The sequence below is a fragment of the Crotalus tigris genome, unplaced genomic scaffold (genome assembly GCF_016545835.1).
Source record: "Crotalus tigris isolate CLP2741 ecotype Arizona unplaced genomic scaffold, ASM1654583v1 scf7180000017674.1595824, whole genome shotgun sequence".
NCBI classification, from domain to species: domain Eukaryota; kingdom Metazoa; phylum Chordata; class Lepidosauria; order Squamata; family Viperidae; genus Crotalus; species Crotalus tigris.
In genome coordinates this window covers 1,432,514-1,457,676 of record NW_024096559.1, presented here as the reverse complement: position 1 = coordinate 1,457,676, position 25,163 = coordinate 1,432,514, and the positions used below count along the sequence as shown (strand labels likewise).

Sequence of the window (25,163 nt, the reverse complement as noted above, 5' to 3'; positions counted from 1 at the left end):
GTATTTTGAACAGCCAGTGCTAGTTGGGAATACAGCTAGTCCTCAAGTTACGATCCTTCAGCGACTATTAGAAATTATGGCAACACTGAATGAAGAGACCCTGACGTTACGGCTGTTATAGCATCCCCAGGATCAAAATTTGGGTGCTTGGCAACCCGCCTGCACTTAAGACCACAGGGACACTTCTGTTCTTCCTACCCTTCCTTTCTTCACCCATTTATGCCCATTTGACCTCTTCTGGTATAGAACCCCTGCTGCCCTAGCTGAGCGTTCTCTTCTTGCTCTGCTACATACCAAGCATGCCCGACCTGGCCCTTGAGACTTTCCTAGGCTCCGCATGATGGTTTCCTTGCGAGATCTGGGGAAGATGGCTTCACATAGAGCATAAGCAAGAAGATGATGAATGTCAGCTGGGGGGGGGCTCGGGCTGTGGGATGGCAAGGGTAACTGCAGCTGGGACTGGGCTGGGGTTTCCAGGGTCACCTGTAGCTTTGGGCTGGATGAGGCTGGGGCTGGCTTTGCATTACGAAGTGCTTTGTACTATGGCCCAGGGGCTTCTTGCAGCCCCAGAGATACGGCACACCAAGAAGCCCCTTTGTGCCACACTGCCGAGCCAGGCTGAAATGGCAGAGGCCTCCGGGGCATCTACAGCTTCCTGAAAAGCAGCCCCAGAGCCACAGCATAAGAAGCAGCCCTAGAGCCACATGGGTAGGGCGGGCCAGTCCCAGTGGGATGAGACTGTCCCTCAGGTAAAGTGGACCGATGCCACGTAGAGCTTTAAAGGTGATAACCAGCACCTTGAATTGTACCCGAAAGCAAACTGGCAATCAGCGCAGCTCACCGAGTGGTAGGATTGCCATTGCTAAGTGTTGTGGTTAGGTGAAATTGCACTTTATGACTTCCATACTTAGGTAAATTCTGTCCCAATTGTGGTCATAACTCGAGGACTGTCTGCATGAAGATAATCCAGTGCATCAGTAGGATATTTGTTTGAAAAGGAAATTCAATCACTTGCTCATAAAAATAATTTGAAATGACCATATTTTGTGTATCACCCAATTAATATTGTTTTTCTACAACTTTCCTTTGGGAGTTGTCCCAAGATATTTCTCTTCAGTCCAGAGTGAAGAAGAAATAAAAGTTGCTTAGATACAGTTTTAGGAAGCACACCATTTGTCCTTAAGCCTCCTCCATTTGCTTTGAGCAATGACTAAGATTTTTTCCCCCCTCTGATCTGCTCTAGGAATGAAACAACTTTCTGATGCATGATAAAGCTAAGCCACACTGCTGTCTTTTTAATGTTGAACTTCCAGTTTTGGCAGTATAATTGATTATTTAATAGTCTTAAAACTGAAAGTCGCTATTTTTGGTTACAGCCAGCTTTCTCTGCTTTTTATTTAGCGGAATGATTTTGTGGAAACAGCAATAACATTTTCAGAAAGAGTTTGATGATGCCCCAATATTTTTAATGGGCCTAGCTTTTAGCAGTATTTGTAGTGGGATATTTTTTGCCAATCAGAGAGGTGTACGTGTCAAGCCAGATTGCTCACTTTCTACGTGGGCTGCCCAAGAACAAAATCCTGCATGTATGTGCTCTTCAGAAGGCATCAGAAGGAAGGCTGTTGAAGAGGTAAGCAGATAAAAAAAGACAAGAACAAACATGAGTTCAAGGCTGCTGAGAAGTCTCTGCAGGGAAGCTGAAAGTCAGCTGGAAGTAGGCAAGGAATTGTCAGCAGTGTTTGTGAAATTCCTTATTAAGGAACAAGCATTTTATAATTTGGCTGAGTTCTAGAAAGCACTTGCTATTCCTACTTAATGGGGGGAGAGTAACTGATTTTGTCAAAGGTTTTGCAGAGGTTTTAGTTCATTGTATCTGGTGCCTCAGATCTAGACGAGAGTATCAATCTGAAGGATTATATGCAGAATCCTCTCGTTATTAAGGGTCACAGCTGAGCTCTAGAGTGCATATTTTTCATGCAGAAAATCCAATCCCTGGCTGTCAGATGCTGCAGTCTTGAAACCTTGAGAGATGCTGACAGGCAAGGCAGACTAGAAAATGTCTTGGGTTGTTTGTGGTTGGCAGCAGCTTCATATGTTCAAAGTCTTTAATTAAATCAGCAGAAGAGCCCTCTTGGAAAAGACTTCCACTGTCACTGTGGCTTATTTCTATGCTAGGATTAGATAAAATCAGATCTATTTAAGAAGCAATGAGTTTTAACAAGTCTCCAACGTGATGGCCTAAGCTTAGTTTCTTACAGATGGTCCTACCAAACTATATTTTCCTGCAGGCAAATGGTGTTCAGTAACTCCATATATGGTTTTATTCTGTATTTTTAAACAGGTGGTTCATTGTGTTAAAGCGTTATGTAGATTGTTTGGTTTGACTCAGGATGCAGTATGAACCAGGTACTCTGATTTGTAGAGCACTGTTTATTTCATCAAACATATTTGCTACCCGCCCCCTAACAGTTCCAGATAGCTAAATATTATAAAAACATTTGCCCAAATATTTCTGTTCTCAAGATATTTAGATTACAATTCATAGGAAGTTTGACCATTGACGGTATTAGATGAGATACAGTCCTTGGGCCTCTCTAAGTTTGATTGTTTGTTTGCAGATGTTTCATTAGCTAACAAGGTAATACCTTCAATGTTAGAAGGAAGTGGGAATCACTCTCTACCAAACTCAGACGGAATCAGGGACTCTACAGTTCAACCTGAGCTACTGTACATATATTCTCCTCTATTTATACTAAATGAGATTTGTGGGAGTAGTATTCCAAAACATATAAAAGACACCATATGATAGAGAAATATATGTGTAGGTTGGTGCAAAGTATGGTAGAGAAAATAGGCTAATGATAAGATAGTACCTATTAGTGAATATTAGTCAGTATTTAAAAGTTAAGTTTTTTTCTAGCTTTATACCTCTTAGTTTTAGCCTGTTTTGTAATTAAGATTGTAGGAAACTTGTTCATGCCCCAGATGTGGCATTAAGCTGAATATGAAATGAGTTTGGATTGCAACTACTAAGCAGAGATTGCAGCGTTGTATGTTATTTCTAGCAACAAGTTAGGAGAGAAAAACAACAACAATCCAAGTGTTACCCTCCCTATGATGATTGGACAGCGAAAGTAGCAGTGATCAAAATTGACAGGAGACTATTAATAAATGTTGAGCCTCCCCTAGATCAGCCCTAAGTTTATTGATTTTCTGGAAGTAAGTCAGGTATTTACTGGGGCTAAGCCATGGTGTGAAAATTGTTACAGTACAGTACAATTGTCAGCTTACCTGACACTGGGGATTATGTTAATGCTGCTGTTGCTGCTTAATGGGGTAGCCAGCTGCTGATCTCATTCTTCCCTTCTCTTTGGATTTCCAGACTAAACATTTTAACAGAACCGAGTAGTAAACCAGATGCATATTTGGGAATAACTAATGGGAATGCTAATAGGGTATAATAAAAAAAGAAGACTTGAGTGATAAGAATTTAAATCATTGCTCAGCCATGAAAGATACTCAAGAGGTTCCAAACTGAACTGAATTTGAGTGCTTGAGTGTGGTTGCCGCTGGCCCATATTACATTCTTAAAGTCAGTGCTATACATTTCTTCACGTAGCAAATAAACAGTTACTGGTTTTAATTGTTTGTGATTGTATTATATCGTGATGCTTATATAGTTCAATATTATTGTTGTATGCTGCTGAGAGTTCCTTGATTATGATGGTTCAGAAATCCAGTATTTTCCAATATTTGTCAAGGAGGGGACTGTGATGGAGTTAAGTGGGACAAAGTGTGCTAAAAGTGCATTATAGGGCATGGAGGATTATTAGTGTAGAACTAATGTTTCTTTCTCTTTACAGAATTCATCATGTATCATTTTTGCTGCGAGACATGCAAGTGCTTCTACAGTAAGTTGTTTTGTTTTGTTTTTCATTTCTTGTAGGATGTACAAATTGTTGGTTGACAATTTGAGTCTTGATTATACTGAAGACCAGTCTAGGTTGGTGACTGCATTATTGGTGTGCTTGGTGTCAGTATATATTCTTTTCAAATTCAGTAGCTCCTTCCCATTGACAATACATTTTAGGAGATAGAGGAGTAGTTTGCAGTTGTTTGACCATTTATGCTTATGATAAGAATTCATAGTAGAACCATAAATACAGTGTTATAGTTACTAGAGAAGGAAGAAGTGATAGTTTTTCATGTTGATTTTTAAGTTAGGAAGATTTCAGAAGCATTCCCATAGCTAGGCAAAAATGTAGTTTTGTTTAAAGTTTTGTATTTCCATTGAAATGCCAGGGGTAGGCAACCTTGGCTCTTTTATGACTCGTGGACTTCAACTCCCAGAATTCCTGAGCCAGCATGGCTCAGCTTGGAAACCTCTCCCTTTCCCCTCAGCATGGCTGACTCAGGAATTCTGGGAGTTGAAGTCCACGAGTCATAAAAGAGCCGAAGTTGCTTACCACTGTGTTATACCAATGGTTTTAACATACGATACCATTGATAGTCCATGCCTTTTTAATTTGTATGCAAGAAAACTAATGGAAAAAGAAAAAAAAAGGTTCAGATTACTTATAACTGTGTGAAGAGAAAATAGTCTACAATCCATTTCATTCTTTTGTGCTCAGGTAAAATAAGATGATGAGCAAAAATGGTACAAAATTACTAAATCTTTAAAAAATTAAATCAAGATTTTTGAGGTCATTTTCATCAGCAAGTTATGAAACCACTAGATTAAAGCATAGACAATTCGCTAACACAACAAAATGGTAAATGTGAAAAATTTGAAAATGTGACCTGAGGGGGGAAAAAAGTGTAGAAATAACAAAAAGGGGTTGTGGAATCTACTGAGTGAACCAGATGTCATGGTATTAGGACAAAACTTTTCTTCGTGTAGATTGCAGCCAGGATTGTTGTAAAATAGTTATTAAACAAATATGAGAAATATTTTATTTCATATATCTACTTTTTCTCTCTCTCATATATCACTTTTCTAGATTGGTTTTCTACCATTGACAATAGCTGATTTGTTGCGTATAACATTAGACGTTATTTGATTTTCAGAATCTGAAAGATGTTCTTGCGAATATGATACCCAAAGAACAAGCAAGACTTAAAAGCTTCAGACAACAATATGGCAGTACTGTCATTGGACAAATTACTGTAGATATGGTAAGTTGTATTGCTCTGCATCAATGCGCATCTATACCCTGCAGGAAATGAAATTGTTACCTTCAGACAAAATTAATTGTAAAGGAGCGTCTTTGCTGTTGTTCTCTTTAGAGCTGCTCTCATCTGGTGAAGTGCCTTTAGGGAGATGATGGTACGTTGCTGGAATGCTCTGCATTCCAGACATTAGGATGAGGTTTAGATAAAAAATAAAAAATAAATCAGAAAATGTTTGAGTATATGAAAAAAAAAAGGAATAAGATTCGAATCCAACTGTAGATTACATAAGATTCATCTTGAATGTCTCAAGTGAAAAGCTGGCAAAAACCAGAACTAGAATTAATCTCTCTGGGATCTTGGAGAACTGCTTAGTATTTGTTTCTCAATGATCTGCATTATGTAGAAACTATTTTCTTAATATTTGAATGGCTTCAACTCTTGTGCTTAGTCTCCTAAAATTAAAAGAGGTTCTTAACTTAGAACCTACTGCTGGTGGTGAATTGATCTTAATTAAAGATGTGTCCACCTCTTTTTTCAGAGCGAATAACAATAGATTTGATTCTGAACAGAAAATTATATCGAACAGTTCAGAATCTGCAACCTGCATACATCTGACAGATTAAAGCCTTTGCATAATATCTCTTCCTTAATTTATTCTGAAACGTGTACTACTTTGTGTAATACTGCTTCTGCTTATCAGAGAGGTAACCAACCTTCAACCCCTGGAAATCTTAATCACCTCTCTGTTTTTTAAAGTTTCTATTCACATGGTACCGATACTTTCCACCATATATCTACAGTTCTAAATGTCTGCATGCTCACAGCTATGTCATACTAATAATAAATTAGAAGCTGAGTGCCATCTTACATCACAATACTGGTTTTGGTCACTGTTTCAGCTTTGGTCTAATTTCCTGTCTTAGTTTAAGATTCAGCCAGTAACAGCTGATATTTCTTCACTTATTTAGAAGTGAAGAAGTATCAGCTACTACTGGTTGAATCTTAGGCTCATGGGCTGGGGAAGCAACATTTGATTTGATATTTACATCAGATATTGCTTCCCTAGCCCATGGGTTCCGATTTCCTGTAAGAAATTACATTTTCTTCTTATTGGATACACTCTTGTCCATTCATTTTGGTTGCATATCCTAGGCTTGTTTATCCACTAGGCCTGGGTCTTCAAATTACATTGCAATCCTTAGGAGATGTACAGACTGTTCTATGCACAAAGTTGCTAGTTTAATTATCTACCGTATGACTGGACCAAAGCACATGTATTTGTTCCAGGAAGAGGCAGCTCAGGGGATCAGGAAAAAACTTAGGACATTGGTATTAACAAGTGAATAGGGAAACGAAGGCACTGAGAATATTAGCAAGCAGGTCAGCAGACAGGCCAGGTGTAGGAGGAACATAAGAAATGAGGTCAAGAAACCTTACCCTGCTCATCTGCTAAGACACCTCCAGATTTTGTTTTGACCAAAATCTGGAACAACCAAATTGGAGCCCATTGGGAACTGTTTGTGGAACTTTTGAAACTCATTGCTTTCAAGAGGGAACATGTTTTCGATGTGATACTCTTTGCTAGCAGGCATCTACTTCACTCTTCCCATCTGCTTGGTATGCTTTTTCCTCATTTTGTCTCTTTACAAGAATCACTTAAAGTTGAGATGGGGCAACAGTCTTCAGTATAAATTTTATTTCTGAGTGTTTCTGCATTCATGGGAGCACCAAGCGAAAACTGATGAATGCCTCCTATAAAAAAAAAAAGATAATTTGGTATGTAGGATTATACTGGTAGGTAGGAGAAATGATCTGGAGACAGGAAGCCATGATTTAAAAAAAAAAACAGGGTAATGTTTTATAATTTTGCATGTCTTTTGAGCATTTGGGTTTGTTTTTTTTCTTAAAGGTGCTTTGTATGTTTTATGGAGAGAAGGGTGAAATGTGATATTTGGAGCTCAGGTTAATCAATCAGAATAGAGCTGAAAGAGACCTTGGAGGTCTTCTAGTCCAACCCCTGCTCAAGCAGGAGAGCCTATGCCATTTCAGATTGATGGCTGTCCAGTCTCTTCTTAAAAACCTCCAGTGATGAAGCATTTACAACTTCTGGAGGCAAGCTGTTCCACTGGTTAATTGTTCTCATTGTTAGGAAGTTTCTCCTTAATTCCAGGTTGCTTCTCTCCTTGACTAATTTCCATCCATTGTTTCTTATCTTGCCCTCTTATCTCCTAGTTCTGTCTTGACCAGCTTGTTTTACTCTGATTCAGTAAATGAATCAGTAAATTAAGTCTTGAAGTAAAAAAACAAAACAAAACACGTTTAAGAAAACGGCTTGGAGTCTTCTCTACAATTGTCTAACTTTTAGAATTTTTTTCTAAATTAGCATGCTTATCTTCCTCTGCAGCTATTTTTTGAGAGCCTTCATGGCATGCTTTTAAACTTCCCAAAACTTAAATCCCAGGCCAAGGAGGAATAATAAGATATTGTAGCATTTTGCATCTTCTCCCAAAGATGCCACGGGAAGGAGAGGTATAGAAACGTGAAAATGTGGGGAACGAGCTAGAGAGGGTTCTAAAAGAAATATATTACAGTATCTGAATTCTTTTCGGTCAGGATTCAGGCACAGACAGAGGACAGAAATTGTATTGGTCATTCTGCTACATGATCTTTGCTGTGACTTTGATGAGTGGAGTGCCTCTCACCTAATCCCATTGATTAGATCTTTTGACAACATTCAGTACCACCATCAAACACATCTTGTTTGGACCATATATAAGAGTTGTGGACACCATTTTGATGATTCTCCTCCTCTCTGAATAGTCAATGGTGATAGGGGAGAAATGCTCAAACCCTTGGGTCCTCCAGTGTGATGTCCCACAAGGCTCAGTCCTTTACTCTGTGCTATTCAACGTCTACATAAAATTGTTGGAAGAGGACATCTGGAAGTTGGTGCTGTGATGCCATTAGTATGCTAAAAATATCCAGCCATACATCACCATCTGAGATTGTGCCAGAGATGTCGTAGAAGTTCTGACTCGGTGACGGGAGTCTGTGAGGAACTGAATGGAAGCTTAAGTTATGCCCCTCCAAGATGGAGTTGCTGTTTGCCAATAAACATTAGAGCAGAGTACCAAGATTGAGCTCATGATTGCTCTGGTGGGAATCATGTTTGTGAAGGAGGTGGTCTGACTTGGGAAGCCAACTTGATTACTGCTTTCTGATTAAGCAGCAGGTGGAAGAAATGGTTAGGGGAGCTTTCACCCAATTTATACACCATTTAACAATCCTACTTAGATCAGGATGCCCTGGTGAGGGTAACTCACACTTTGATTGCTACTCAGTTGGAATACTCTTAATACACTCTATGAGGGGCTGCCTTTGGAAATGACCCAGAAGTGCAGCTGTTATAAACCACAGTACAAGAATGCCGATGGGAGAATCCCATAAATCTAGAGTAACACCTCAATGACATTGACACACTGGTTATCAGTAGGCTCCCAGGCTCAATTAACAATGCAGGTTATACATTTAAAACCTAAATGGCACGTTGTAGAATAAGATTTGTCCGTGTGGAACAGTCATGTAAAGAAGGTCTGGTAAAAGTCCCTACAAGATGCATTAGATATGAACAAGATACGAGGCCATCTCAATAGTAGCCCTCATTTTGTGTATTGCAAGCTTTTGTATTCTCGCCCTCCATAAATTCATGTAGCCCCTACATTTTTTGCAAATGGTAGGTCTTCTTTAGCTTAAGCTGAATGGGGGATTCCAAGATATCTTCATGTTTTCCTAATGTTTGTTGTTTTAATTTGAATCTATTTTGCTCATTACTCAGAGTCCTTGGTGATTGGGAAAGTTCAGAAATACTGACAAATAAAAGAAATAAATTTTGACATTACTGCCTCAAGGTCTAGTTTTTCTTCTTCAGCTTTCCACAAGCCAGTCTATGCTAATGAGGAGAATTATATCTCCTATTATTCACTCCAAGCGCATCCAATTGGCCATGACAGTTTGGCTTAAAGAAAGTTGTAGTTTAAAACATCCAAGAGTACCATCTTGAAAAAGTTATTGATACAAATCTTTGGGACGAGTTTAGGAAACTTCATTTCTGGCATTGCTCAGTAATTGATGTAAAAGTTTAACTTGTCAGGAAAAGCCTAGTCATGATTAAGCAATGCAGCAATATCGTTGATTTTATTTGTAACCCAGTTCTTTCCCAAGCGTGGAGCTGCCAAAGCAGTTTTCTTGATTTCTATTAACTTCCTAGGCTGTGCTAAGCCTCGCTTTGTTTCTGAATTAGAACTCATCTCATTATTTGCTTTTAAATTGATGTGAAATACTATAGCAGGTTTTCTGACTGCCAGCTGGAAAGCTAGCCTTGATGTTTGTTAAAAAGTACTGTTCTGTTTGACCTGATTGAAGCTGCTGTTCTAGAGAAAAAAGTGGATAGAAAGGGGAAGAATTAAGGCAAACAGGGAGCAAGAAACACTGTTAAAACCTATCACTGTTGTGTTTCACAGTGCTAAAAGAGACGGAAAATTACTAAAACCTGGGAACAATTCTGCATGAATTTTTCCATGACATATAAAACGTGAAATACATGCAAAAGTATATCAATAAGCTAACTGCAAATATGACTTAAATCATCTCAGACTGAATGGAGAAGGGGAACTTGGAGAAACTAGGAAGCCTGAAGACTCAGACCCAATTTCTGTCAAATACTGTCCAGTCAGATATTTGTGGGGACAGACATAATCAAACAAGGCAGGAATTTTTCTGCCTTCTACACTGGGTTAACTGGAGGATTACGGTGAAGGCAAATTTCTCCTTCTTTTAAGTAACACTCTTTCTTCTCCAGCTCTACGGTGGCATGAGGAGTATGAAAGGGCTAATATACGAGACCTCTGTCTTGGATCCTGATGAGGTAAGGAGGGCAGAATGGGCGCCATTACTTTTGCAATTAGCTCTTAGCCTCTCAGCTGAAATGTGGTTTCTTATCCTGCTTCCTGGGTTGGTTTTTAGGGCATTCGTTTCCGTGGCTACAGCATTCCCGAGTGCCAGAAGCTGCTACCCAAAGCCCCTGGAGGTGCAGAGCCCCTTCCCGAAGGTCTCTTTTGGTTACTGGTGACAGGAGAGATTCCTTCCCAAGAACAGGTAATAAGACATGGCAAAGATTGCTGGGAGGCTGTCACGTTCATCCCACTTAAGTGACCTGCAAAGTGATTGTGCAACCTTTTTTTGTGTCTAGAGAACTGCTGGAGAAAACAGTTAAGAGCTCTATAGCAGTGTTTCCCAAACTTGACAATTTTAAGGCATGAGGACTTCAACTCCCAGAATTCCACAGCCAGCGTTGCTGGCTGTGGAATTCTGGGAGTTGAAGTCCTCATGCCTTAAAATTGTCAAGTTTGGGAAACACTGCTCTATAGTAATGACAAGAACAGCCAAGACCAAAGGCATTGGTGTTGGATAGCACTTTCCCCCCTAGGTATAGACGTGTAACGTTGTGGTTTTCTTTTCCTAGGTGACTTGGGTGTCTCGAGAGTGGGCGAAGAGAGCGGCCCTGCCTTCCCATGTAGTGACTATGCTTGACAACTTCCCCACCAATCTTCATCCCATGTCACAACTCAGTGCTGCTGTCACAGCTCTCAACAGCGAGAGCACTTTTGCCCGCGCCTACTCTGAAGGAATTAGCCGGACCAAGTATTGGGAGGTAAGCCACAAGCAGCAAGCTTTCCACAAGCATTGGTAGAAGAGGTTATAGAGGTGACTTCAAGCTTGGCGCGGTTATGAATGTGTGGTAGGATTTTCTTCACTATCTGATTGAGCTATATAGAATTAAAATCCAGAATTATTTGTTGGAAAATGTAGGTATGTATGTATGTATAAATAGAAAATGCATACATGAATGGCCTTGGCTGTGCCATAGAACAATTCTAGTTCATAGTGCAGTCATTGTCCTGTACTTGTTTTTCTCTCAGCTTCTTTTTTAAGGCTGAAAATAAAAGACTATACCTGTTAAAATTTAGAAACTGGAGTAAACCTTTTGGTAATTTTTGTTGGTCAAAGTTTGATCGTGTTTGCATAATTGAAAGCACAACTAAAGTCACAGCAAAATCTGAAGATTGTTTCTGCAGAATCTTTTTATTGCACCTGCCAATTGAAAACTTTGTGTACAATATACCGTAAATGCCGGCGTATAAGACTTCCGTGAGCGCTGAAATCGGCGCCAAAGATGAGGGTCATCTTATACGCCGAGTCGTCTTATACGCCGGAAATACTGCTAGTTTCCGGCGTATAAGACGACGTTCTAGGAATGTGGCCTGGCTATAAAGACGGGGGTCATCTTATACGCTGGGTCGCCTTGTACGCCGGCATTTACGGTATGTAAATGCTGCTAAATACAAATTTGATTCTAGGGCTGATTTGCTAATGTTAAGTACTATGCTGCTTAACCTATCAGGATTTTGATAGGGATGTAAGCTTACCTCTGAACCAGCAGTTGCAAAGGAAAGAAATCTAGCAAGTTAACTTTACTAAATTCCGAATTACTACTGTATTTTAACCATTCAGTTAATCCAGTCATTAACTTTTCTTTCCTGATAATCCTGTTACTGCTCAATCATTTCAGATCCTTTGTGTGACCAAGTAGACACAATTTCTTTAGGATTGTCTGATTAGCACATGGTAAATGACAAGAGTCAGCTTAGCATATGACCTTGGTTCCCAATCTCTGGACTCTGACTGTGGCTGTCCTGGTAATATGAGACCTTGAGCGTAATGACATGTGCTTTGGCCTCTGTGCCCAGCCCTCTGGACTGAGGCAAGGAGACTTTGGTCTGGCTGTATAGATCTTTATCTGCCAGGAGGTGTTGCTGTCTGATTTGCAAATGACAGGGGGCGGGGAGACGGTGCTAATTTTACTTTGGCTGTAATCTTTTCAGCAAACGGTTTGAAACTGGGGAGTCTGTTAGAAGAGATTAGTTTCTTTCCAAATAAGAGTGATAGCTTTGGTTCTATCCTTGCCACTGATGATATCTGGTCTTGAAATGAGGCGAAGAATGAGATCCTGTGGACTTTCAGGATGCATCAGTTTTCCCTTCTCCGCCTCGTCATTCTTCAAGTTTTCCATAGAGAAAGAGCCAAACGTTCCTATGCCTCCTGCTCATAGAAAACAGCTGCATGCAGGACGGAGCAGCCTGATTCGGCAGCTGCTTGGTCACTGAAGAACTTCCTTCCCAGAGCATTCCCTCTGCAAAAACAAAAAGCTTTTGCTGCAGAATGAGTGTGAAATCAGTACAGGTAGTCCTTGACTTACAACAGTTCATTTAGTGACTCTTTGAAGTTACAACAGCGCTTGAAAAAAGTGACTGACGACTGTTTTTTTACACTTTACATTTCATCAAAATTCAGATGCTTGGCAACTGACTCTTATTTATGATGGTTGCCCTGCCCCTGGGATCTTGTGATCTCCTTTTGCGATCTTTTTACAAGCAAAGTCAATGCGAAAGTCAGATTCATGTAACAGCCGTGTTACTAATTTAACAGCTGCAGTGATTCACTTAACACCTTCTTAGGCAAGAAAGGTCATAAAATGGAGGAAAATGTTCCTAACAAATGTCTCGCTTAACAACAAAAATTTTGGGCTCAATTGTGGTCGTACGTTGAGGACTACCTGTATTCCTAACCTCATCCTATGAGGGACAACTGATAACACCACCATCCTTGCAGAAATGTGAACTGGAAGCTGAGCTCTCCAAGTCTTCCTCAATAGAGATAGACTAACTAAGAGAGTACATGTAGACTCACGTTTTAGCTATTTCTCATCATGGCTCCAAATTACTTGATTACTTTACCTCTTATGGAAATGTGAAGAAAATCATAATGTGGAGAAAGATATCAAGTAGTCAGAGATGTGGGCAGGTTTGGGTAGGGCTAAAATGCTCACTGGATGAACGGGCCAATGAAGTATGCTGGATTAGGTCCATTGATTGGAGGTTCCCCAACTGTATGTTGAGACATGTCCTGAAATGACTTCCTGTTCCTGCAGCTGGAATGATTGTTGGAGCTATGCATCCCTTCCAATTTGAAGGCAAAAAGATACTCAAAATGCATGTGGTTATTTCTACGGCAGCTTTTCCCCTGAAATTGCCCAGGGGCCTTCTGCAGATAAAGCATGATCCTCAGAAAGACAGATTTATCTTAAGAGATGGTGAAAGGCACCACGTATGCCCTCACAGCATCTTTTTGCTTTGAATCCAAAGAATTGCATAAACTTAACTGATCATTGTGTTATTAAAGAAACACGACACTTTTCATTCTAAACAGCCAGTACTGTTTCTTCCCCCTGCCCTGTTTTCATACTGGCAAACCCTTTATAATACATGATAATATACATATTACTCATTCGGCAGTATCATCTGACTACATCATTTTCAGTTTGTTCACAGAATTCTCCACATTTTTGACAGAGCCATTTTTAGGCAACCAACACTGACCATTTGATTGCTAGTATCAACGGTTCTGCTGGCATTCCTTTTTGCCATGTCTTCAACTCCTATCAATATTGAGTCCTGCAAAATATTTAGACCAAATATTCGTTGCGGGCTGCATTATGACAGATGTGGCGATGAGTTACTCTTTCAAAAGTGCTCTCTATCTAAATCTCTGTCGGAACAATCTTGGAAAAGCAAAGGTAGCTGGAATCTGATCCTACTTTCTCTTTTCTTTGATTTCTGAAATAATGCCCTCCTGCCCACTTGTCCTCTAATTTCCCATCCAACCTATGAGGTTGCCTTGACTGTTCTTTCTGCTGCTTCCTTCTACATCAGAGTTCCCATGTTTAATAGAGCTTTATCTGAGCTGTTCACACTCCGTCATGTGTCTGCTGTTTTCTGTCTTCCCTTGCTTTAAATTATTTTTTTTATGTTCCTCATGCCGGGCCCCTTAGTTATGCTTCCTTTCCCAATGTTACAGCTCCCAGGAGTACAGGAATGGCAACATTCATTTTTCTTCCCAATCTAATTATGCTTTGGCTTTGTGGTTACCATAATGTCTTTCCCATATGTCCTTCCCATAAGATCAGATTTTGAACAGATTTGAACAGATTTAGCTGTCCTGCTTGACCTGGCTGCACCAGCATTGTGAACGTTTATCAGGGCAGCTGCTGTAAGAAGTAACCTGGCACTTGTGCGATGCCACAGTTGCAAAACCTACAGTTGAGATGTGAAGCCCTGCTTTGAAGAGAGAGACTTGTTCAGATAATATTGGAAATGTTTTTTCAATTGTGGTTGTGTTCTCCATCTGCCAACCAGCAGAAGACCAGGATGATTGGCACATTTATCCCACCAGGCTGCTCATTAATGCTGGGTGGGAATAAGGACCAAAAGTCTAAATGGCGAATGTAAAACAAATCACTGCTACCCATCCCCTTTACTATGGGTACTTATTCTTTAGTCTTCACAAAGGCTCTAGGCCAGAGGCAGCGCACAGAGCCCTCTCTGTGGGCACGCGCGCCGTCGCCCCAGTCCTAGGCCTTCAGCTGGGTTTTATAAAACTTTTTCGCTTTAGGCCTCTGCCAACGTGTGCAAAAAAAAAAAGGTTCAATCAGTCAATTTCAACTTCTCACGGGAAAAAAAAAGTCTTGCAAAATTGGAATTGATTGATTGAACTTTTTAGTCCCACCCAGTCTGCCGTTACCACCGCAGCCACGCCCATCCAATGGGCCACACCCAGCCAATGGGCCACACCCACCCGGCACCCAACGATGCATAAGTGGGTTTTGGGTTGCAGTTTGGGCACTTGGTCTCTAAAAGGTTCGCCATCACTGCTCTAGGCGGTGATATTTAATAGCAAACTCCAGCGCTTAAGCAAGTAAGGGACAAGAGCCGTCCAGCCCCTTAAGGATAATCTTATAATGGTCTTACAATTCCAACAGGAAGACCTGCTTATTTATTTGTTTAAAACATTTATATAGCTGTCCACCTTTCAGCCAACTCTGGGCCGCTCCCAATCAAAGATTAAAAAACATATGAAATCATGTTAAAAACTACAAAACACAGCCAGTTAAAACATAAAACGTGAAAAACAATAGAAACCCTGAGCCAAACTTGCTAATGTGCCATCATCTAATCTTTTTCCAAAGCTTCGGGGGGGAGGGGGGAAACCAGATCTTTTTCCAAAGCTTCGGGGGGTGGAAATCAGATCATCTAATCTTTTTCCAAAGCTTCAGGGGGAAAACCGGTCTTTAAAACCTTTAAAAAGGCATATGTTCTTATTCGAAGAACATCTTGAAAACTGCATATGTGCTTGCCTTAATTGAAACTACTGCAGTGGGAGTCTGCCAGCAGATCACGTGCCGCTGGGAAATAGTCTTGTCAGCAAGTCCTTCCAATCCTCTTCTCCTCTTGTTTTGCCTTGTAGTTTATCTATGAAGACTCCATGGACTTGATTGCCAAATTGCCTTGTATTGCTGCAAAGATCTATCGCAATCTCTACCGTGAGGGTAGCAGCATCGGCGCCATTGATCCTGCCTTAGACTGGTCACACAACTTCACCAACATGCTGGGCTACAGTGATCCCCAATTTATTGAACTTATGCGGCTCTACCTCACGATTCACAGGTAAGCCATGCCTATATGAAAGTCCTAGACCTAGATCCTCTAGGTCAGGGGTCTTCAAACTTGGCCTTTTTATGACTTGTGGACTTCAACTCCAGAATTCCTCAGCCAGCGTGCCTGTACAGTAGTGGCCAAAATTGTGGAAACCTTTTTGGGAAAAAGTGTACAATAGAAATGCCACCTTTGGTTAAGTTTTCACCAATTTTTTTTCTAATTTCTTTATAACTGTAGCCTTGTTCACTTAATAATACTATTTTACATCGCTTTCTGGGCGACCAGTCAACTCTTTGCACCATTACTTTAATTGTATTACGTTTTACTAAATGAAATAAAAAAAAGACCAACTTGATAGTGATCACATAACACACTGACAGATGTCCTCCTCTCAGCTTCAATACATGACATCAATAACTGAATCCTACTGTGATCTGATTGGCTCCAAGATGACACCTGATTGGCTCTCTAAATACTCATGCTCATTGGCTACAATTAGATGAAGGAAAGCTACCTGATATCAACCTAAGCAAGTTGTGCTTCCTTTTTCTGGTTATTTGGCTGTAACTTTTCATAGAATACAGTATAGATAATTGAACAAATTTTGTTGCATTACATTCTTGATTAAATTATCTTTCCATTGATATACAATTTTATGGTACTACTCCCCCCCAAAAAAGTAATGTTATTAGCCATCAAACTTCAAAAATAAACTTTTCCCAAAAGGTTTCCACAATTTTGGCCACTATTGTACTTTTACAGCTATAGGCTGAATTGAGCAATGGAGATATATAGAGCTTGGGTGACAGCTGACTGATAATTGTTAAAAACAATCTGCAGGGAAGTGGATGAAATCACATCCAAAATTACACAGAGAGGCTATAGTTGCAGCTCTGGGTAATGCATGAGCTGTTACAGGAGCAATCCAAATTCTTCAGTGGCTACTTCCAGTGTGGCTAAATTTGTAAGTGCAGAGGTATCTGAACAGATTTAAGCTGTGGATGATAATACAGGTATCCTCACTTATTGACTGCCTTGTTCAGTGACCAAAGTTATGATGGCACTGAAAAGACAGATTTACAACCAGTCTTCAGACTTATGGCTCTTGCAGTATCCCAGCAGTCACCTGATCCCAATTCAGATGGTTCACAACCAGCATACATTTACAACATCCTACAGTCGCGATTGCCATTTGTGACCTTCACAAGTTGGTTTTCACCAAGTAAAATCAATGGGCAAGCCTGCAGGAAGTCAACAAACTTCAGGCATGTGACATCTGACTTAATGACCTGCAGTGATATTCTTAATGACCATGATGAAACTGTGAAATGATGTTTCACCTAACAACCGCATCATTTAGTAATGGAGTTGCCAGTCCCAATTGTCAGTAAGTGAGGATGAATTATGGCTGGATTCACATATCGTGTTATGGTTACTTAAGTATGGCTGGTCAAGTAAGCCATTGTTGATTGGGTTCACTCATTGCAGTTAGCCGTAGTCAATTATAAACCACATTGACTGAATTAATACAACAGAGGAAGCCAAAATCAAATAATTTCACTTTATGATTTTGCATGATGTTTGAAGCTGGCCTGGGTTTCAATGTCTTTGAGGGCATTGTTAGTCAAAGGCATAACATTTAACTGTCTAATTTCAGCTGTAGCATAAACTCCTGGGTTCAATTCACTGCATAGTTTCACTTTTTCAAAGCTCTTGGGCTAGCAAGGACCTCTGGAAGCTGCAGTTGGTTAGACTGCCAACAATATTGATCTAAATAAACTTGCTAAAGCTGCTAATGTTCATGAATAAGTCCACCTAGTGGCAAAAAACTTTTTTTTTCAGCAGAAAATTGCCCAATGCAAATGTTTGAATATTGTTATACATTCATAGATGTCTGGTACAAACGACCATGATGAAAAAAGCTTGAAGTATGTCATGGCACAAACCCTAGCTTTGCAGTCTAGTCCTGACATCAGACGTGTGTATAGGTCACCTGGTTTTACATCATGATACACCTAATTTTTAAGCAGCTTTTATGGGATTTCTCTGCATACATGGGTCTTGGGAAGGTGAGATGCCACTATATTTTTTTTCCTATAATTCTTAGTTAATTTTGTCAGACAGCCAGTAAGGGAAGGCTGTGTCATACTTGTCTTTAAAAACTAAAGTCTGCAAAAGTCCCGGATTGCAAAGATGTGTCAAATACTGAACAGAATTAATATTATAAAGGCCTTCAAATAATTTAGAATAAAGGTAGAAAATTTAGAGCCTTTATGCCAAACCTTGAATGCAAATTCAAAATTCCTCCAAAAGTTATCACAAATTGTTAGTGTGATTTAGAATAAAAAACCCTGAGGTTGATCTCAGACCCTACTGAGCATGTGGCACATGAAAGAGGGAAACATTACAGAAAGTCCACAGCCATGGGGAAAAAAAATGGCCTCCCACTCCCTTTTTTGGGGGGGGTAGGAGGAGGGGATTAGAAAAGTTAACAAAAGTATGCATTTTTTTTAATCTTTCTACCATATTTTATTGAACTAAATCCACTTTACTAATCTGCTTTACTATTTTAAGAACATGTATACTTTGGTTTATTTACACATTTACCATATTGGATACATTTAACAACTGCAAAATTCTAATTTAGCCTGATAGTTTCACTTACTGATTGAATTTACTTTAAAATGTTTTAAACGTTTTCTTTTGGCACTTTTTGGGGCTTCTTCTGTTCTTAGAAGCTTCATCAAAAGCACATCCATGGACTTCCAGATCAAAATTTAGCACTGGATAAGCCCTCAAGCAAATCAAACATTTAATTTTTTTTTTTTTTAGGGCCGAAAATGGTAATGCCCACCTCCAGGACACAGGATAGTATTTGGCTGTTGCCTTGGAAAATTATCCTGCATTGCTAGTTCTCTAAGCACTGTCAGGTTTTTATACTGTATTCTCAGTAAAAGACATGAAATACAGGTAGACCTTGGGATACGATGGCAATTAGAGCTGGAATTCTGCCACTGAGCAATGTAGTGGTGAAGCGTAGCATCACTTTAGTCTTTGTTGGCGTTGTAATCCAGAAGCTGGGTGGTCCATTAAGACAGGACCTCCTGTGGCTGAAGTCCTGGGTAAGCAGGCCAGTGGGCAGATGGGTTAATGCTGGAGATGTTAAGAAGCAGGGGTGGGCGAGCAGGGGTTGTAGGCAGGTGGGCTGGCAGAAGCTGCAGAGGGTGGCCCCACAGGGACCACTAGGACTAGCTGTGATAGAAAAAAATTGAATGGAATAAAGAATAGCAGTATATAGAAATCTTGCCTTTCTGCATTCACTGTTCCAAAGGAAAATATTTTATTAGAGTTTTCTTTTAATTATTCCTCCCCCCAAAAAATCAATTTAAGAAAAAAAAACCTGAGGGGAATGTTTTCCCCCTAATTTCCCGTATTTTACGGCATGTCCATGTAGTACTTGTTATTTAACTTTAATTAAATTGAGGGTTTTTTTTTTAATATTGGCCTCAGTTACTTTTTTGATTTGTGCAGCCCAGGCTTACACAGCCAGTCTGGAGTTGGGCACTGCCAAAATTGAGTTAATTAAAAAAGCAATTTTGCCCCCAAGAATTGATCAATAACTAATAGCAGGTTTCAGTTCTCCACCTCAAATCTTCTTCTTCTTCTTCTCTCCCCTTCTCCTTTTGCAGTGACCATGAGGGTGGCAATGTCAGTGCTCACACTAGTCATCTTGTGGGCAGTGCTCTCTCTGACCCTTACCTAGCTTTTGCTGCAGCTATGAATGGTCTGGCTGGGCCTCTGCACGGTCTCGCAAATCAGGTAAGTGGTCCAAAAACCGAGCAGAGCTTTTGAGGAGCTGCTGCTTCTTCTTTTTTCTTTTTCCCCTAACAAGGTCATCAGATCTCACTACTTTGTTACAGGAAGTACTGGTGTGGTTGACAAACTTACAGAAGGAACTAGGTGAGGATGTATCTGATGAAAAACTGAGGGACTTCATCTGGAACACTTTGAACTCTGGCAGGGTGAGTGCTGATATCTCTGCATAAGTGGCAGCTGCAAAGAAAATTTGCATCCTCATAATTTAAGAATATCTCTAGGCCCCACAGGCATTCTTTAAAAAAATATGAGTGGCAGCATTTTGATATTTCATTTAGAAATATGTTCACCTGCTGCTTCCTCCCACTGTTGATTGCAGCAGTATATCTACACTCAGTCATGTGAACCATTGTAAGGTAAAGTTGAAGTATGATTCCACAGTAAGATGGGTTTATCCTTTCTAAAACAAAGAAAAGAGTTGTGCTAGCAGTACTCTTATCTTCTGGAGAGCTGTGATTGTTGGTGATCAGTCATTGAAAAGGAAGCACAAGAACCTGTTGTTCATGGTTTCTCGCATTGTTCTGTACTCTAAGCAGTGTTCACGTTGTAGGTGGTTCCTGGCTATGGACATGCTGTACTGCGGAAGACAGATCCCCGCTACACCTGCCAGAGAGAATTTGCTCTCAAGCATCTTCCCAAAGATCCTCTCTTCAAGTTAGTAGCCCAGTTATACAAGATTGTCCCTAATGTGCTTCTGGAGCAGGGAAAAGCCAAGAATCCTTGGCCCAATGTGGATGCACATAGTGGTGTCCTACTACAGGTGAGTTGCTAGTTCTAATATCCTTCCTTCTTGCAGGATGGGGTGGAAGACCTGTACTCTGCATTCAGATGCAAACTAAAATGAATGGTTGCGCTGAATGAAATTGTGGTCACGAAGGATGATATTCAGAGAATGTATTGCAGAAGGTGCTATCGAATTCTTGTATGCTAACAGTTCGGTGGGCCTCTCAGGTACTAACTGATTAGTCAAAGAAAATTTGATCAGGTAAACCTCAGCCAGTGTGAACTTACCCATAGCTGAGGGAAATTTGTGTATGTTAGTCAGACTGTCTCAGCATTTAGCTTATTCTACTTCAGGGGTTCCCAACCAGGGGTGTGAGATGGTATTCCAGGGGGTGTGAAAACTTGGGTTTTCAAAATTATAGTGTATATGCATAATTCATTATTATTTTGAACTTTTGTAAGGGGTATAAGAATATATCAGAAGTGTTCTAGGGGTGTGGTGTATAGAAAAGGTTGGGAACCACTGCTGTACTTAGTTTGTTGCTCTTTTTCTTCTTAATGGCTACTTTCCAAATATTTAAAGATAAATAGTTTGAAGCTCCATAGCCTTATGATATCTTGCCTGGTGTCTTAACCATTGCACCAAGTATATAGAAATAATTCATGGATGGTTTTTTTGCAGCATGAAAATGTGCAAGTCATTTTCTTCTTAGTACTTTAGACTGATGTGCTAGCTGGTCCAATAAAATAAAAATGACAAATCCTTTTCTGCCCACCTGCCGAAATCCACTCTGTAGGGGGGATTGCGTTTCCATTTTTCATAATATATTCTTTAGAAAGACAGGCTCACTTGAATTGGGCATTTTGCTGGTGGGTGCTAATGTTATCTTGAGCAGGCATTTGGTATGAAAAGAATGAGGAGACTCTGAAAAGGTGTGCAACAGAACCAAGACCTCAGCCAGCTTTAAGTTAATTAGGAGGAAAAGCATACAGAATATGCCTTCTGTCCTGTTTAGGTTGTACGTGGAAATATTGCTGGGTTGCCTTCTAACCATTGCTGTTTTTCCACCCTCTCTGCAGTACTATGGCATGAAGGAGATGAACTACTACACTGTGCTGTTTGGTGTGTCTCGAGCCCTTGGCGTTTTGTCACAACTCATCTGGAGTCGGGCATTGGGCTTTCCACTGGAGAGACCAAAATCCATGAGCACAGATGGGCTGATGGTGCTTGTGGGTGCAAAGTCTGGTTAAAAGCAAGGGAATTGGCAAGGGTTTTAGAACTATTGAGGGAATGATAGAGAAAATGCAACTTTTTTTGTTTGTTCAAAGGGCCTTGAAAAGATCCTTCCTTAGAGGCACTGGCCATCACTTTTTCCAGGTTATTTATGAAGTAAATGCAGATAAAGCTAGATTCTTATCCCCTCCACACATTACCTTAATTGTCACCAAAAGTTAGATTCAGAAGGGCAAGGCCTCCCTCCCATGTCCCTTTCTCCACAGGCAGCTCTTCCCAACCTGAGCTGATGCCCAAAGCTAAAGAAAGTGCTCCTTTCCAGTTCAGATTCATTTTTGTTGCCCCATGTTTTACCACTAGGAGTAGAGGACACTGCCCCTTTCTATACAATCATGTCATTACCACATGCTGTGTTGAACCACACCTTTCATCTCCATATAGATGGGGTGTTCTGCATTTGAACAATGTGCTCCTTTTTAAGCCACCTTGGAATGTCGCTATTTTATCAGTGGGTGAGAGGGAGGGATGGTCCTCTACTTCAAGATGTCCAGCCTTCTTCCCATTCTGTGCTATTTTTATTCTGTTATCGTGTGAAGCAATGGATTTATGTTCTTAAAAAACAGTAAAGATGCTGGCAAAGCTGAGGCTTGAGCCACCACAGTAGCGTGCTGAACAAGTATCGCTTACCTCTTTGTCTAACAAAGAGGGACAATTTGCTTTTTTCTCCTCAAACTCCCACAATACTTGATTTCCTTGATTTCCTTTGGGCACACACTCTTCTCTCAAGTGGGACACTTCCTCCTCAGTATTCTGATTTTTGTGGGATGGTGCTTTGTTTCCCAAATCAGAGCCATAGTGATAGCTATAGCTAGGAACAAAGCGGCACCTTACATTGCAAACCTCTTTCCCGTATTTTCTCTCCCCTGCACCATTAACTTCTGCGTCAGAGTGGTGAAATTGGAAACGTGGAGTGGAGATTGCCTAAAATATTGGTAATGCTTTTATAAGCGCAGTTGTGAACATGCTGCAAGGTGGCATTAAATCAGTTGCCACCATTTTGAGACAAATAGAATCCGCCTCCTTTCCTCTCTTGAAAGGACTTCATACACTCCTACCAATGTTTGTTTTTCTGTGTTTGTGGGAAATCCTTTGTCCTATAACCTCAAAAAAAAAAAACCTCCACTTAAGCTGAAGACACAGGGTGCCTGTGTAAGCATCAGCTTCCGTTGCAAACTTTGGATGGTTCTGTATAAACTGAAAAATAAATGTTTTTATTAACAAGTTACAGTGACATTGTCCTTTTTTTTTTGTGGAGAACATGTTGGTGTAGCTTTTTTGCCTGGAGCTTTTTACCATTGGTCTCTCACACACCCCTCCCATTTTGGCCAGAATATTTGATTTCTTTAGAATACTGGAGTGAGGCAGTAAATGGAGTAACAAAAGCTGCTGTGTGGATAGATGGGGCAGCTCTGAGAATGACTGGTTAGAGAGAAGAGCTGGCCTGTGTAGTGATTTTTCCTTTCGTTGTTTCACATCTATCTGCTTTGGATGCAGCAGTGTTTGGGATCCTGAAAATGTACAGTACTATGCTATCTGATCTTGCCTCTCTTGTTGATTTCTTCAGTACTTCCATCCTGAAATCTGACTTTCTACACTCTGAAGAAGCCTGGATCAGAAAGCAGTAGGGAACCCTACTGTCCAGTTCTGACTTTTTGCTCATCAGGGATTTTGCATATCACATAATGCTAAATCACAAATGGCTTCCCTTTCATTTTTTTCACTGGGCTCCTTTGGCCAATCATAAGTATACATTTATGTGCTTGCTTGATCCTCATAAAATTATGTCTGGATTGATAACTCTTGCTATTTCCCTGCATAGAAGATTTGCACAGTTGCTTGTCACCAAAGTGGAAAGATAATGCACAGTGTTAAGATTTGGTTTTATCTCAATTCCTTTGAGATGGCAGTATTGACTTGCCATTCTGTGCTGGTTGGAGAGAGTTAAAAATGTGAATGGAAGCAAGGATTCCCCACATCTCAATTAAATGTCGTCCTATCTGTTTCTGAAAGATTGTATTGCCAAAATTTGGTCATTTGCTATAATATTTGAGGGGCACACAGACAAACGTTCTGTGTTCCAGAAGCAAATCCTCCCATGCTGATATTAAGAAAGTACATCAAAGTAGTCTAGGTACAAGATCATGCATTGTTTTGTGTGACAAATTGTACATACAATCATTTTCTATGCTATATAGCACTTCCTTGCTTTATTCAATATTCTGCGTTCACATGCGGTATTCAAACAAACTAACACATTGATGGGACAATCTACAGTAAATTGATTCATTGTTTCTTGCAAACTCAGAAAAAAACGTAGTTGTAGACTTTTGGCTGCAAGCTTGTAGATGTACAAAAGTTGAAATTAGATCTTCCAATCAAAACCTCAGTTCAACTCGGGAACTTTTTTTTTTTTTTGTCCTTGAAGTGCATAGTGCACACTGGCAGGAAGTCAATATCTGCTGTGGATTGGTTGGGTGTGCGCCATAGAGGGGAATGAAATGCAGCTGGAATGAACTTCCCAGAAACATTCTATAAATAACCCAGGTCTCTTGTGGACACACAGAAACAAATAGTTTTTGTTTGATCCAGCAGCATCAGAGTCTAAAACATATTAATGAAAATATGCATTTGATACAGGTTTCCTCTGAATAGCATCATTTTGCATTACTGTACAGGTTGCCCTATTTTGAATGTGTTTGCTTTAAAAAAATCTATTGCTGAATTATAAACCTGCATTGTGAGCTTTGATTTAATATGCTCAAAGATAAAGATGTGTATTTCATTCTGAGATTAGGTTGACTAACCGGACAGGACTCAAAGGTGAGAAGCATCTTTTAAATGCACACTTAATTATCTGTTCAGCTTCTGTTTTAAAAGTTTTCTTTGAGAAATAGATACTTAACAATAGTTGAAGCTGCTTTTTACGGTGAAATGTACAGTAATTTAAGGTGAAATGTACAGCAGTCTTTAGGGTGAAATGTACAGCAGTGATTTTCTATGTGACCAGAAAGTGAGCTGACTAAAATAGTGGTATTTCAATAATCAAAAACATATGACTGAAAATTATTGACCTATCACATACAAGGCCATAGGTAATGGCTCTCAGACACTGAAAGAGTTAAGGGAGGAAGCTGGGCTGTGGATCCCGCATGAATAGGTCCATACAAATTCAATTCCAAGGATCCAAACAGGAGTAGAAGGATTTTCTCTGGTGGGATTTTGCTTTATTAAATTTATACGCTGCCCATCTCACTATCAAGTGACTACGTCATTAATCCTGTTGGGAGTCCTCTCTATTGGCAGAAAGCCAAGTAAGAAAAGACCCAGCTGGAAATTTTGCTGGAGCTAAACATTGCATAGGTTTTTATAAACTACTATTTAACCTATCGAGATGCTTATTTGTGTGTGCGCATGTTACTGGGAGTCAAATGTAATCTTCGAATGGCTGACCAATTTCATTCAGCTCAAGTAATTTTTTTTCAACACCT

General features: G+C 40.1%; 1 protein-coding gene across 1 annotated transcript in view; it reads left to right on the top strand.

Moving 5' to 3' along the window:
• LOC120305471 (citrate synthase, mitochondrial) overlaps nucleotides 1-22,791 on the top strand; it is a 34,062-nt gene extending 11,271 nt beyond the window's left edge. The window contains exons 2-11 of the mRNA XM_039337376.1: nucleotides 3,864-3,911; nucleotides 5,068-5,175; nucleotides 10,031-10,096; nucleotides 10,195-10,326; nucleotides 10,694-10,882; nucleotides 15,592-15,791; nucleotides 19,472-19,601; nucleotides 19,703-19,804; nucleotides 20,209-20,418; nucleotides 21,462-22,791. Of these exons, the coding sequence (XP_039193310.1) occupies nucleotides 3,864-3,911; nucleotides 5,068-5,175; nucleotides 10,031-10,096; nucleotides 10,195-10,326; nucleotides 10,694-10,882; nucleotides 15,592-15,791; nucleotides 19,472-19,601; nucleotides 19,703-19,804; nucleotides 20,209-20,418; nucleotides 21,462-21,632 (1,356 nt within the window). The 3' untranslated portion in view covers nucleotides 21,633-22,791. The remainder of the gene's footprint in view (nucleotides 1-3,863; nucleotides 3,912-5,067; nucleotides 5,176-10,030; nucleotides 10,097-10,194; nucleotides 10,327-10,693; nucleotides 10,883-15,591; nucleotides 15,792-19,471; nucleotides 19,602-19,702; nucleotides 19,805-20,208; nucleotides 20,419-21,461) is intronic.
• The last annotated feature ends 2,372 nt before the right edge of the window (nucleotides 22,792-25,163 follow it).